Source organism: Sceloporus occidentalis, unplaced genomic scaffold (assembly GCF_023333645.1).
Source record: "Sceloporus occidentalis isolate IW3139 unplaced genomic scaffold, rSceOcc1.0.p SCAF_1, whole genome shotgun sequence".
Classification (NCBI taxonomy): domain Eukaryota; kingdom Metazoa; phylum Chordata; class Lepidosauria; order Squamata; family Phrynosomatidae; genus Sceloporus; species Sceloporus occidentalis.
The window spans coordinates 262,448,359-262,460,517 of NW_028316981.1; the positions used below are offsets into that span (position 1 = coordinate 262,448,359).

Genomic DNA, 12,159 nt, shown 5'->3' on the forward strand with positions numbered 1-12,159 from the left:
CCAAGAACATGTTGTGGTAGGAGAGGATGTCAGTGGCAGGGAGGGTGACACCATGACTTCCCTCACTAGAGGGAGCCAGCCCTAGTGACGCCCTGGAGACTGACCTCCTGCAGGGGGACCAGATGTCCTCTCTTCCAAGGAGAAGGAGGCACCACAAAATGTAGGACATTCCAGAAAAATGCAGGCCACGACCAAACAAAAGCTAAAAACACTCATAGAAATAGAAACCCATGATCCAAACAGAAGGCTGAAATGGAAGACAGGTTCTGGAAAAGGAGGACGCTGGGTCCCCCTGAGAGTGGGCATCTTGGAATTCCTCCTGGATAGAAGCCAGAAATGGAGGACAGGTCCTGGAAAAGAATGATGTTGGGTCCCTCTGTCTTCCATTTCATCCTTCTGTCCAGGAGGAGTTCCCAGGTGGCCACTTCCAGGGGGACCCGGCATCCTCCTTTTCCAGGACTTGTCCTCCATTTCCTATCTGAAATGTTAGGATAGGTCCCGGAAAATGAGGATGTAGGGTGCCCCTGAAAGAGGACATTTTGGAGTTCCTCCTGAACAGAAGGTTGAAATGGAGGACAGGCCCTGGGAAAGGAGGACACTGGGTCCCCCTGAAAGTGGACACTTTGAAGCTTCTCCTGGGCAGAAGGCTGAAGTGGAGGACAGGTCCCGGGAAAGGAGGACAATGGAGGACTGGTCCGGGGGAAAAGGAGGACACGTGTTGCCCATGCCCAATGGGGGGTTGTCCCAGGCTCCGCTCTCTTCCTCCTTCCTCTGGCTTTTTCAAAAGTGGAGCCCCCCGCTGTCCCCGCCCCCTGTCCCCTGATTGGCCAGTGTTGGCTCGTCCTTTCCCCGCCAAGCGGAGGGGCGGGGCTAGGGCAGGCCACGCCCCTCCGGCTCCTGCCTCGCCTCTTACCTAAAGAAGGGAAGAAGGCAGCCGCGGAGGAGGCAGCGATGGGAGAGGAGCCGCGGAGGCGAGCCTTGGCCCGCGGGAGGAAGCGCCCTCAGCAGCAGCAGCAGCAGCAGCAGCAGCCCCAGCCCTTCCCCTGCCCTCCTTTGCCCTCCAGCAGCTGAGCCCCTTTTGAGCCCCCCCTCTTTTCTCCTCCTTCTCTGCTGGAAGAAGAATTAGAATAAAGCCCCTCTTTCTTGCCAAACAAAGGAAGCAGAAGGGGGTCTTTTGAGTTACTATTTCCTACACAGAGCGAGAGAGAGATTGGTGGCTGGCGGTCTCCGCATCTCTTCCCCTGGTTTTGCTTTTGATTCCTGGCTGTTTCCCTGCCTTGGGTTGGAGAGATGCGTTCGGTCCGGAAAAGGTGGACTATCTGCACCATCAGCATCCTCCTGATTTTTTACAAGACAAAAGAGATCGCCAGGACCGAGGAGCAGCAGCAGCAAAGGCAGCACCAGCAGCAGCAGAGCCCCGGGTAAAGGAGACCCCCGCCCTCCCCGCCCCTGACACCCGACGCCCCGAGAGAGAAGAGGGAGGGAGGGAGGGAGGGGGGAGGAGGAGGGAAGGTGTGGAGGGACGAACCCCAGCAGCAGCGGGGCCGGTCCTGGTCTTTCCGCTTTTCCCTACTACCTCCCTGGCTTCTAGTCCTTCCTTCCTTCCTTCCGTTTTTTTCTTTCCTTCCATTTCTTTCTTTCTTTCGTTCCTTTTCTTTCTTTCCTTCCCTTTCATCCTTTTTTCCTTCCTTGCTTCCATTTCCTTCCTCTATTTCTTTCTTTCTATTTCCTTCCTTCATTCCCTTCTTTTTCTTTCTTTCCTTCCTTCCTTCCTTTTTCTTTCTTTCATTCCTATCTATTTCTTTTCTCCCTCCCTCCCTTTCTATTTCTATTTGTCTTTAGCCTGCGTTCTCTCTCTCTCTCTCTCTCTCTCTCTGCCTCAAGGATGTGGAGTCCGCCTTCCTCCCCCGAGGGGCTCAAGGCGGCCTTGGGACTCCTCCCGAGGGGGCTCTTGCTCTGCCCTGCTTTCCGGGGGAGGAGAAGGGCTTCAGGTTGGCCAAGCAACAGAGGAGGGGGGGCGAAGTGGGGGCCTGGCCTTCTTCGCGGAGCCCTGCTGGTCTGCTGCTCGGAGGAGGCTTCGCGGCGGGGCTTCTGAGCGAGAGGCTGGCTCTCCCTCGGAACCGGGGCTGCTTCGGGGGAGTGGCACTGTCCCTGCAAGAAGTTGAGCATCGGGACCCGGGCTTCGCCGCTTCCTGCTTCCAAGTCTCTTCCAGGGCTGCGTCCGCACTGGAGAATCAACCCGGTTTGACACCGCTTCCCCTGCGCTGGCCAAGACTGAAGCCGCTTCCTTGGAGTTTCCCTGGGGACTCCCTCCCGGAGCTCCTGCCTTGGCCGCTTATTGGCCTCCGGGCCCTAAAGGCGCCGGGCCCCGTCTGGTCGGGGGCTAAGCAGGGCCGGCCCTGGTTAGGACTTGGGTGGGAGGCCGCCGAGGAATTCCAGGGGCTGCAGCTGTGTTCCAGAGGAAGGGACTTGGCAAAACTCCTCTCTGGAGCATCGCTTGCTTCAGGAAACAAACAACCCTGTGAGATTCATGGGGTTGCCTAGGTCACACAGGGAACTGCCTTGACGTGATATATATATACACACACACACACACACACACATATGTATGTGTGTATATATATATATATATGTATATATAGAGAGAGTTTTATAGTTATAGATAGCTATATAAGACAACTATATACATATATATATATATATATATATATACACACACACACACATATAGGTATATATAACTAAGATATATATAGTTATGGATAGGTATATAAGATATACATGTATAAACATATAGTTCTATATAACAAAGATATATATAGTGTATGTATGTGTGCATCTGCAAAACTATATAGGGGATATATGATAGGAAGACTTAGCTCCTGTAAAGAAACCTTTCTCTCTCCTTACAAAAGAGCCCCTTTCTTTCTCTTCCAGCAGCAGTCATAAAACCCCAACCTCCTGCTGCTTCTCCCTTGGGGCTTTGTGATCCCTTCCCTTCTGTTCAGCTATGGCCCAAACATGTTGGAGAGGTTGGGTTTACATGAACTTTCCAAAGGTCCTGTGGAGATATGGCCCTGAAGTCCATCACCTGGAACCACGGCAGTTGAAGCAGTCTCAAACCGGATGATTGCAGCAGTGTGGACACAGCCCAAGCGGCACATACATATACACACAATCAGGGGCTCAATGGAGGCACCCATCCCATTCCTTTTCAAGGCCTGGCTTCTTTTACCTGGCTGGGGCAATGCCAGGCTAGATGCCCATCCCTGGTAGTGCCAGCGGGGAAGGCTGGTAGTGGGGGCATCTAGGCAGGCATGAACTCTCTCCCCCTCCCTGTTTCCTGCTGGGTCTGCGTTGTGTTCTGTTGTTTTGTTGGCGGTTTTGCAAGGCTTGCACAAACAGGAAAAGAAAAAAAGCAAGTGGTCACGCTTTGCCATCTTTGCCATCACAGAGGCGCAACAAAACCTGAGCTGCTTTGTTCCAAAGCGACAGAGGGCTTTCTTTCCTCCCATTCATGGGCTTTCCCTTGATTTTAGCCAGGTTAGATGGCCCCATTGCCACAAAGGCATCCTCAAAATGGAGGACATTCCCCCCTCCAAAAAACTGGGATGCAGCCAAATAATTGTAAATTATTTGTTTATTTATTTATTTTGTATGCCACCTTTTCCCCCATGAGGGACCCAAGGCAGCTCAGAGATAAAACATTAAAAAAAAATCTCGGTAACATTCGAAATGATCAAAACAATCTATAGTAACCACATAAAATTATGTAACAATCTACAAAAGTTGAAAGCCTAACTCAAACACCACCGGCTCCATAGAAACGCCCCTGGTTGTCAAATAGATATCAAATTCATGAATAGTTCTGCTTCAAATGAAGGATGTTTTCAAATGCCTCCTGGCTGAAATGGAGGACAGGTCCTGGAAAGGAAGGATGTCTGATCACTCCTTTGTTGTTGTCGGCTGCCTTCAAGGCCTTTCAGATTTATGGCCATCCTAAGGTGACCCTATCACAAGGTTTCCTTGGCAAGTTTCTTCAGAGGGGGTTTGCCATTGCCATCCTCTGAGAGGGTGTGACCCAAGGTCACCCAGTGGGTTTTTGCTTGACCTAGCTGGGATTCGAACCCTGGTCTCCTGTGTTGTAGTCCAACACTCAAACCACTACACATTGGTCTGAATCTTAACCCATTGCTAAGTCTCTGGATGCCTGGCACATTCTTCCTCCATCCTGTCTGTCTTGCTTCTCATTCGTTTTTGAAATTAAAAGCTCCCCGATCCTCTTTCTGGGGGCTCTTTGTTGAAGGCTGAGTGGTGCATCCTTTCCTGTATTGATTTGATCTGCTGAATGTATAGTTTAAATGCTGAACTGTGCAAAGTGAATTTGAATTTCCCCAAAGCCGTTCTACACTGGAGATGTTTCAAAGTCCCCCTGTGCCATCTGAGTTGAAAGTGGTGAGCTGCTTCCCCTCACCACATCCTTTGAATTCAAGTTTGCAAGAGAATGGGGTGGGTTGTCATTTCCTTTAGTGACTGGATAAGCAGAAAGAAGCCTTGTTTGTTAATATATTAATTAATGATTCCAGTGATGTTAGTTTACTGCTGGACAAGGCATTGCAAAAGCTGATTGAAACTTCAAGTGGAGTTGCAGACACATGAGGCAATGTGTGTCTGTCTTCACTCACAACAAAGCAAGAGTGTACGTTCCCTGTCTACTTGTTACCTACCTATAGAAAAATATTCTAAGGTTTGGTTTTGCTTTTTGGATAGCCCTTTCTTTTTCCTGTCTCTTGAGGGCAGTGGTGGTCAACTGTGACACCATGACCTCCCTCTATGTCGCTGGGTTTTGGGCCTACTAGTTTTTATCAGCCCTAGCAAGGACAACCAAACCCCTTAATCCAGTAAACCAAGACAGAGCAGCAGAAAAGTGACACTCTCCTTGCTTTTTTGCATGCTCTCAAAGCACTTCCATTCTCATTCCAGAGGGAGACAGTCATAAAAGTGTGCCTTTTTCCAAGTGGCTTTTCCCAGCATAGCAAAAAGCACTTTTACGACCATCTCTATCAGAAAGACAATGGAAGTGTTTCATGGGCATGCGGAGAGGTAAACAGAAAGTTGCTTCACTGCTGCTCCTTCTTGGCTTACTTTTGTAATGCGGTAACACTAAGTGATTATGGGTGTTGCAGTCTAACCACATCTGCACAGGCCCCAATGAAGAATGTCCCATGAGCTTCTCCATGGTGGAAGAGGATGGTTAGCCCTTAACTTTCATGGCTCAAGTGTGGCTCAACACAACAGTGCCTAGCCTAGAGCATTGGAGGTTTCAACCAAGAAATTACTCTTGAAAGGGAGGAAACAGCTACATGAGTTTCATACCCATTTTTGCTGATACAGTAGGCCTAGTACTTCCTGCTATATCTGATTCAGTTTTGGTGTAACTAAAAAACAAACTGAAAACATTGACAGTCTTCACTGTTGCTATATCTGACAAAGCCCCCCACAATGCACCTTTTCAGCCAAGCAGCAAAATGAGCAAAGAGTTTCTGAGGCACTGCAAACTGGGACATTTGGAAGTGTCAGCTGTGCACTAAAATACATGGTGTGAATAGGAAGCTATAGAGACCCCTCAGTTCTGTTGCAACTGCATGTCTCATTGCATTCTGAAACCAAGAAAGCACTCCAATGCTCCCTAATCTGCCATACCTCAGAAGCAGTTTAGCTGGGATGTTACCAGATTGAAAAGGTAGTTTTTTGGTGTCATGTTTGATGAATAATGACCATTAATGTGAATCCCAAGAGTTATGATATTGTAAATCTGGATTATGATCTTGTAAGCACTGAACAGGATACCAGGCATTATGTGTGCTCAGAGAAGGGACCTAACCTATCAGTGTTATATAGGTTGATAGTGTGGGCTGCAGATTTGTTGTGTGCCTTTTAAGACATATGGTGACCCTAAAGTGAACCTATCATAGGATTTACCTGGCCAGATTTGTTCCTAGGAGGTTTTGCATTAGATTTCCCGTGAGGCTGAGAGAGTGACTTGCCCAAGGTCACCCAGTGAGTTTCATGGCTGAACTAGAAATCAAACCCTGAGTTGTAGTCCAGTACTCAAACCACTACACCATGCTGGCTCCATCTGTTTAATAAACTTGAGGTTTAATTCACTCAGTGCTTCCATCTGTTTAAGCCCCAGAAGGGGTCTTTAGGTTATTTGTCCTCAGTGGATGACCTTCTCAGTGTTTACTCCCAAGATGTGTAACTCTTTGCCAAGGGAAGCTAAATTGGTGCCTTCCCTTTTTGTCCTTCCATCAGTAGGCACCTTTTTATTCAGGCAGTTTTTTGGAAATTTACTAGCTATTGAGAATGTGGCTTTTAGCTGAATGCTCTCAAGTTGATTTTAACCCAATAGTGTCTTAATACTAATTGTGATTTTACTATTTTAACCTTTTTGTCTATTTTTATTTGTACCTGTTTTAATTTTGTTGTAAACCACCAGGATTCCGGTTCTAGAAGAAAAGTTGAATATAAATTAAAAAAAATTTAACAAGATGAGAACAAAGAATACTTTTTTTGGTTATTTCTTTACTGTCCTCATACAGTAGAACTTCTTACTTATAAGCCACTCTTGAGCACTTCACTTGGATATTTTCCATTTTTAAAAAAGGATTGGATTCTCCGAGAACTTCAGTAGTGTCAACACAGCAAAAGGATAGCAGGTTCCAATAATGTGTTTGTCTAGATGAGAAATGCGGAAGCTGTGGTACTCTAGAAATGATTATACTCCAGTGCCCATCAGGCATTTCCAGCCTGTCCTATGGTGGTAGATGCTGGAACTTCATCAGCACCTGGAGAGTCATAGGTTTCCCATTTCTCCTCCAGAGAATCCCTATTTTACACTTGCTGCACATTAGTTAATTCTGAAACTGCACATTTAATATTTTTGATTGTAAAATTATGGATTACCAGTAGGTTATGAGAGGGAAAACCATAAGATAAAGCAAAGTTTTTTTAAAAAACATTTGAAAAATGCTTTGATATCATTAAGCACCCTCTGCTTGGAATAATTGCTGCCTGCTAATTAGTTGACTTTTGAGATGGTTTTTTTTTTAGTGCTACTGGGTATAAGGGTACAGTTGCTGCTTGAGCTTTTATTGCAGTTCATAAGCTGAACAAAAGCAGAGTCTGCTGAACATAAATTCACATGTGTTGCAGTTGTTGTTAACTGCTGTCAAGTCAACTTCAACTTATGGTGACCCTATGAATGAGAGACCTCTAAGTCACTCTTTTCATCAGCAGCCCTGCTCAGGTCTTGCAGATCAGGGCCTTGGCTTCCTTTATGAAGTCTATCAACCTGTAATGCAGTCTTCCTCTTTTCATTCCTAATATTGAGCCCTAGGTATGGAAAGTTTTGAACTATTTCAGTATCTCCATTATCTACTTTAAAGCTATGTAAATCATTTATGTTTTTGAGATGTTCAACTATAAACCTGCCTTTGTACATTGCACTGTGGTGTACTGAAAGGAAATACAAAACATTAGGAATAAAGTTATGATATGACTCATTTTGAACTGTGGGCAGGAAATGGTCATTTTGAACTGCTGAAAGAAAACAAAGGCCCTGTCCAGATGAGCCCTTTGCGGCGTGTCCACGATGTGCTAGAGTTACCTCGGAGCAGCACGTGCACATGCCCCGCAACCCTAGCATGTCATGCATGCGCCGCACACAACGATACGGCACAGCTGCGCTGCCTCTAAACGGCGCTGCGCAGCTGCGACGTAACCGTGCCGTCTTTGGCACTTTGAGGTGCCACAAACAGGAGCCGCTTTGGGGAGATCCTTTGCTGCGCAGCTGTGCTGCACAATTTATATGCTGCGGTGCAGCTGTGCAGCAGAGAGAGGCACCGAGGAGGCGCCTCTTTTTGGCAGTCTGTACCCCGCCAAACATTCATTGCAATAAACTTTTGCAGGCCAAGTACCAGTGTGCTTGGGCTATTTTTGGCTACAGAAAGAATAATCAACTTGCAGCCTTCCAGCGGTTGATGAACTACAATTCTCATCATCTATTACAGTCAGTATTGAGTGTTAATGGATGGATAATGGATTATAGTTTGCACTAGTTAACTACAATGACACAAGTTGGCCATTACTGGTCTACAGCAAGGATTGGTAATTGTGACCCTTCAAATATTTTTGAATTTCAATTCCCATCATCCCACTTCATTTGTCATGCTGGTTGGACCATCAAAAACATCTGGATTGCCACAAACATCTGGAAGGCCACAATTACCTACCTATACCTTGCTGGGTTACCTTGTTATTTTAAAGGTTTTGTGGATAATAAGTTAACATCTATTATTTTCTAGATTGTAGCAATCACTCTCAGAAGGTATGTAAGGCTGTTGTATTTCTTTCAGTGTTGTAGCTTGTCATCAGTTGCATTTGTGTGTCCACCAAGGATATACTGTAATTATTAACTTACAGTGGGTCTTTTGCTTACATGGGGGATCTCCTCCGGACTCCTCCATGTAAGGGAAATACCACATATGCTTGAGCCCCATTTAAAAAAATGGGGCTCGTGCACATGGTGTGCGGTGCACACGCCATTATGTCTTCTGGCATGTCTGCATATGATGCAGGCACATTGTATTTTGTTCCTAAATAAAATAATTACTAGTTTTAACAATTTTCTTCGTGCTTATGACTATTTGGAGTTTAGTACTTATTCTGTGCAAAATTATCACTTTTATTCTCATGAAGGAGCATTTTCTATGCAGAAAATAACAGCAATTTTTCAGAATAATTTTATTTTCTGTACAGAAAATGCTACTTCTTATTGAATTTTTAAGAATTTTGCACACAGCTGTGAATTTTGCACAGAATAAGACCTGAACTGCAAAGATTCTCATCAGTCCAGTATTCCTCCTTGTTATCGTTTTTGACATATAAGAAACATTTTTTTAGTGGAAGTAGGCTCCACTGGACTCAGTGAGACTTAACTTCCAAGGAATCAGATTGAAAATCAGGGGTTTTCGGCATAGTGGAACAGTGAGGCACCCCCGGAGTTATTTTTTTGCCCAACATCCACAAAAATAACCTGGATCTTCTTCTTCTGTAGATATTGCCATTATGTTTACCCAAGTAAAAAACAACAACCAACATACACACACCTCTTTGCTGTTGGTAGCAAGAGCTTCATGGTGTACAGACAGTTGATAAGACCGATGATGACTTTCCAGATGAACTGTCTTACTGAATCTGTCTGTGAGTTCAAAGCTAAGCCTGCCTTGCCCTTTCATAATGTATTGCTTCACAGTTTAAAACTGTGAAAACGTTTTAAGCTAGGGATCTGCTGTCAGTGAGGACTAAAAATAAACAATATATAAAGCAAGAAATGGTTTGCATTAAAAAAATCACTGGGGCCATAAAAATTATATATAATGTTGCAAGTAAAGACCAGTGGCACAACCTAGATGAGGTTAAGCACCTGAAGCCTCATTTATTTGCATGGTTTAAGACATGCATCAAAATACATTGAGATTCTGGGTATAGTTTCATGATTGCCCTGGACTGGAAAGTCCTTTTCAATGACAACTGAGATGAAAATAAGTACACCAGGAATAAGATGCCAAATGGATCATCAAGAACATCTTGGTGACTTTGGCTTGGGAGGAGTATCGTAATGCTGAACATCTGGGATTTACAATTCCTCCAAAGGATTTCAGGTTGCCTTTGTATACCACAGTATATATCTCCTTCCTTATAGAATTCTCAGGTCTGCTGTATTTCAAGCATTGCACTTTAAGGATGAAAAAACATTGTGAAAATCTTAACTCCTGCTCCCCATGCCACTTCCTGAACATTCCTAATGGAATTACACTTAGTCCAGTATAAGCAATAATTATTTCTACTGAAGAGGACAGGAAGGAAAAAAATGACCAAAATTAATAAAATAGGAAAATAGCAAGTATGTTTAATAGCTAGAATGCCTGGAGCTGGATGAGGATGAAATTAGGGGGAAAGACTGCTTTTGTAATAGATAACAGAACAGGTCAAACAGACATCCTCTTCATGTCGTCCAAGGCCTGTTTATTGCCCCAGGTGGTGCCTAGATGTCTGCATTTGCCCAAAATAAGGAATGCTGGAATGCCATGCTGGGACAGTGAGCAAAAACAGTCCTGATAAGAGAATTGATGGTGATACCCACGTGGAGCATCAAAATGTATATTTTTTGTAACCAATGAATCAGTGAAGAGTTCCTATGTTTAATTCTATGTTCCAATAAATGTATAGCTTGGAAGTTGTTTGAATCCCTATAAAAGGATATGTCGCCTGTTGATCAGGGCTTCAGACCTTTGGAAAATATTCCTCTGAAGCCAGCTGGCTAATAAAATTTGCTGAACTTTCATGCACTTCTTGGTCTCCCTAACTTGGTTTTCTTGGGATACCTGCAATACTACTACAAATTTTTGTCTGTAGTATGATGCATTTTCTTTGTTTTTCTTTTGAAGTCTTAACTATGATGTTGTGGCAGAAACACTGGGTGAGAGCAGGGAGCAATAATGGCTGGGTGTTGTTGTTTTTAAAAAAACAATTCATTGTGCATTGAATTAGAAGGTGGAAAAATGGTGTAATGAATGCTAGTGTTGATCTTTCCCCCTGGATTTATATAAGTAATATCCAATAAAGATTGCACAGTCTTTCATTATGGCATAGAACTTGTGGCTCCTAATTTGACTCTTCTTACAACCTATAAAAATGATTATGTATGAAGTAAAACTGGTTCAGTTTATTTCAATAGGTGGCAGTCTTCACTGTAGATCAATACTGCATATTGTATGTAGTGCAAATCCAGCAAATACTTATGTATGATTATTGATCCTATGAGTAGTCACAGTCCAGGGTGACAAGATGCTTTGGAACATACTGAAAGCCTTTGCACATATTAATCAATATGTTGAATTAGATTTTTACATGGGTCAAATGGAATTCCATTTATTGTTTAGAGCCTTGCAGTCACTGTGTTGATGCTAATTTATTTTGTGTGGCTGTTTTTTTGTTTTGTTTTTTGGATGTGGAAGGTTCTTGATTTAGGGAAAAGATTAGATTGTACAAGATGAGGACAATCCCTGACTGATAGTCTGGAAAGCTGTTTCTTGTTAAAGTGTATAATAATGGACTAAATTAGGGAAAGGCAACTGTGAACTTCCTGCTGCTTTTAATTTACTTTTTTTTGTTTGAAGCCCAAGCAAGTGAGGGGTGAGGGCAGCTATAGTCCAGAAATAATCTGGAGGGATGCAGTTACTGACCTCTGAACTGGACAGTAATCGAACCTGGTAGAGGAGAGAGTCTCTTGATCCTAGAAATGACTGGATTGGTCAGCAAAGAGAAATGTTGTACTTATGTAGTTGATAAAGATAGGAGGTCTTTTCAGATTTTTAAATTTGGCGCTGATTTTTTTTTATAGATACAAAAAGTGAAAGGCAGGGAAGGAAAAGTGCAGAGGGAATATGTAAGATTCTTAGGATAACCATAAGCTAGCCATACCCATTAATATAAGCTGACCATATGGCCAAAAATCTGTTTTAAGTTGGCATGTATAAAATGCACATTCATGAAGAGATAAAATGGTAAGATCTACATGTTATCTGCTGATTGCTTGATAGATAGTAAATATCTTTCCAGCCCTGACATATATATGTTTTTCTCCAGTAGGGGCATGCAGAATCTTTTAGGGTGGAAGAGTTAACCCAAACAGTGTGCTTTAGGTCTAACAAATGTATTTGCTCAAAAACAATTTTAAACATTGAACTATGAACTGTGTTGGTTAGAAAGCATGGAGATCAATATTGCCTCTTTTTCTAGTGATTTTTTTTTAAAAAAGACAGATAAACAAGTGAATAAAGATTCCTACATTTAATCATCCATGGTGTGTGTGTGTGTGTGTGTGTGTGTGTGTGTGTACTTCTCCCCTCCCAAAAAGCAAATTGTAATTTTACCATTTTATATAAGGGAAAGCGTTGTATAAGGAACAGCATTTTACTATGAGACTTGAACATCCACCAATTTTGATATCCACGAGGGGTCCTGGAACCAAACCCTTGCAGATGCCAAGGGCCCATTCTAGACACACTTAGAAATTGGTTCCACTATTAACTG

General features: G+C 43.6%; 1 protein-coding gene across 1 annotated transcript in view; it reads left to right on the forward strand.

Moving 5' to 3' along the window:
• The first annotated feature begins 1,029 nt into the window (after positions 1 to 1,029).
• Positions 1,030 to 12,159, forward strand: part of LOC149323815 (CMP-N-acetylneuraminate-poly-alpha-2,8-sialyltransferase) — a 112,841-nt gene continuing 101,711 nt past the window's right edge. Inside the window, exon 1 of the mRNA XM_089492757.1 lies at positions 1,030 to 1,421. Coding sequence (XP_089348883.1) covers positions 1,291 to 1,421 — 131 coding nt within the window. The 5' untranslated portion in view covers positions 1,030 to 1,290. The remainder of the gene's footprint in view (positions 1,422 to 12,159) is intronic.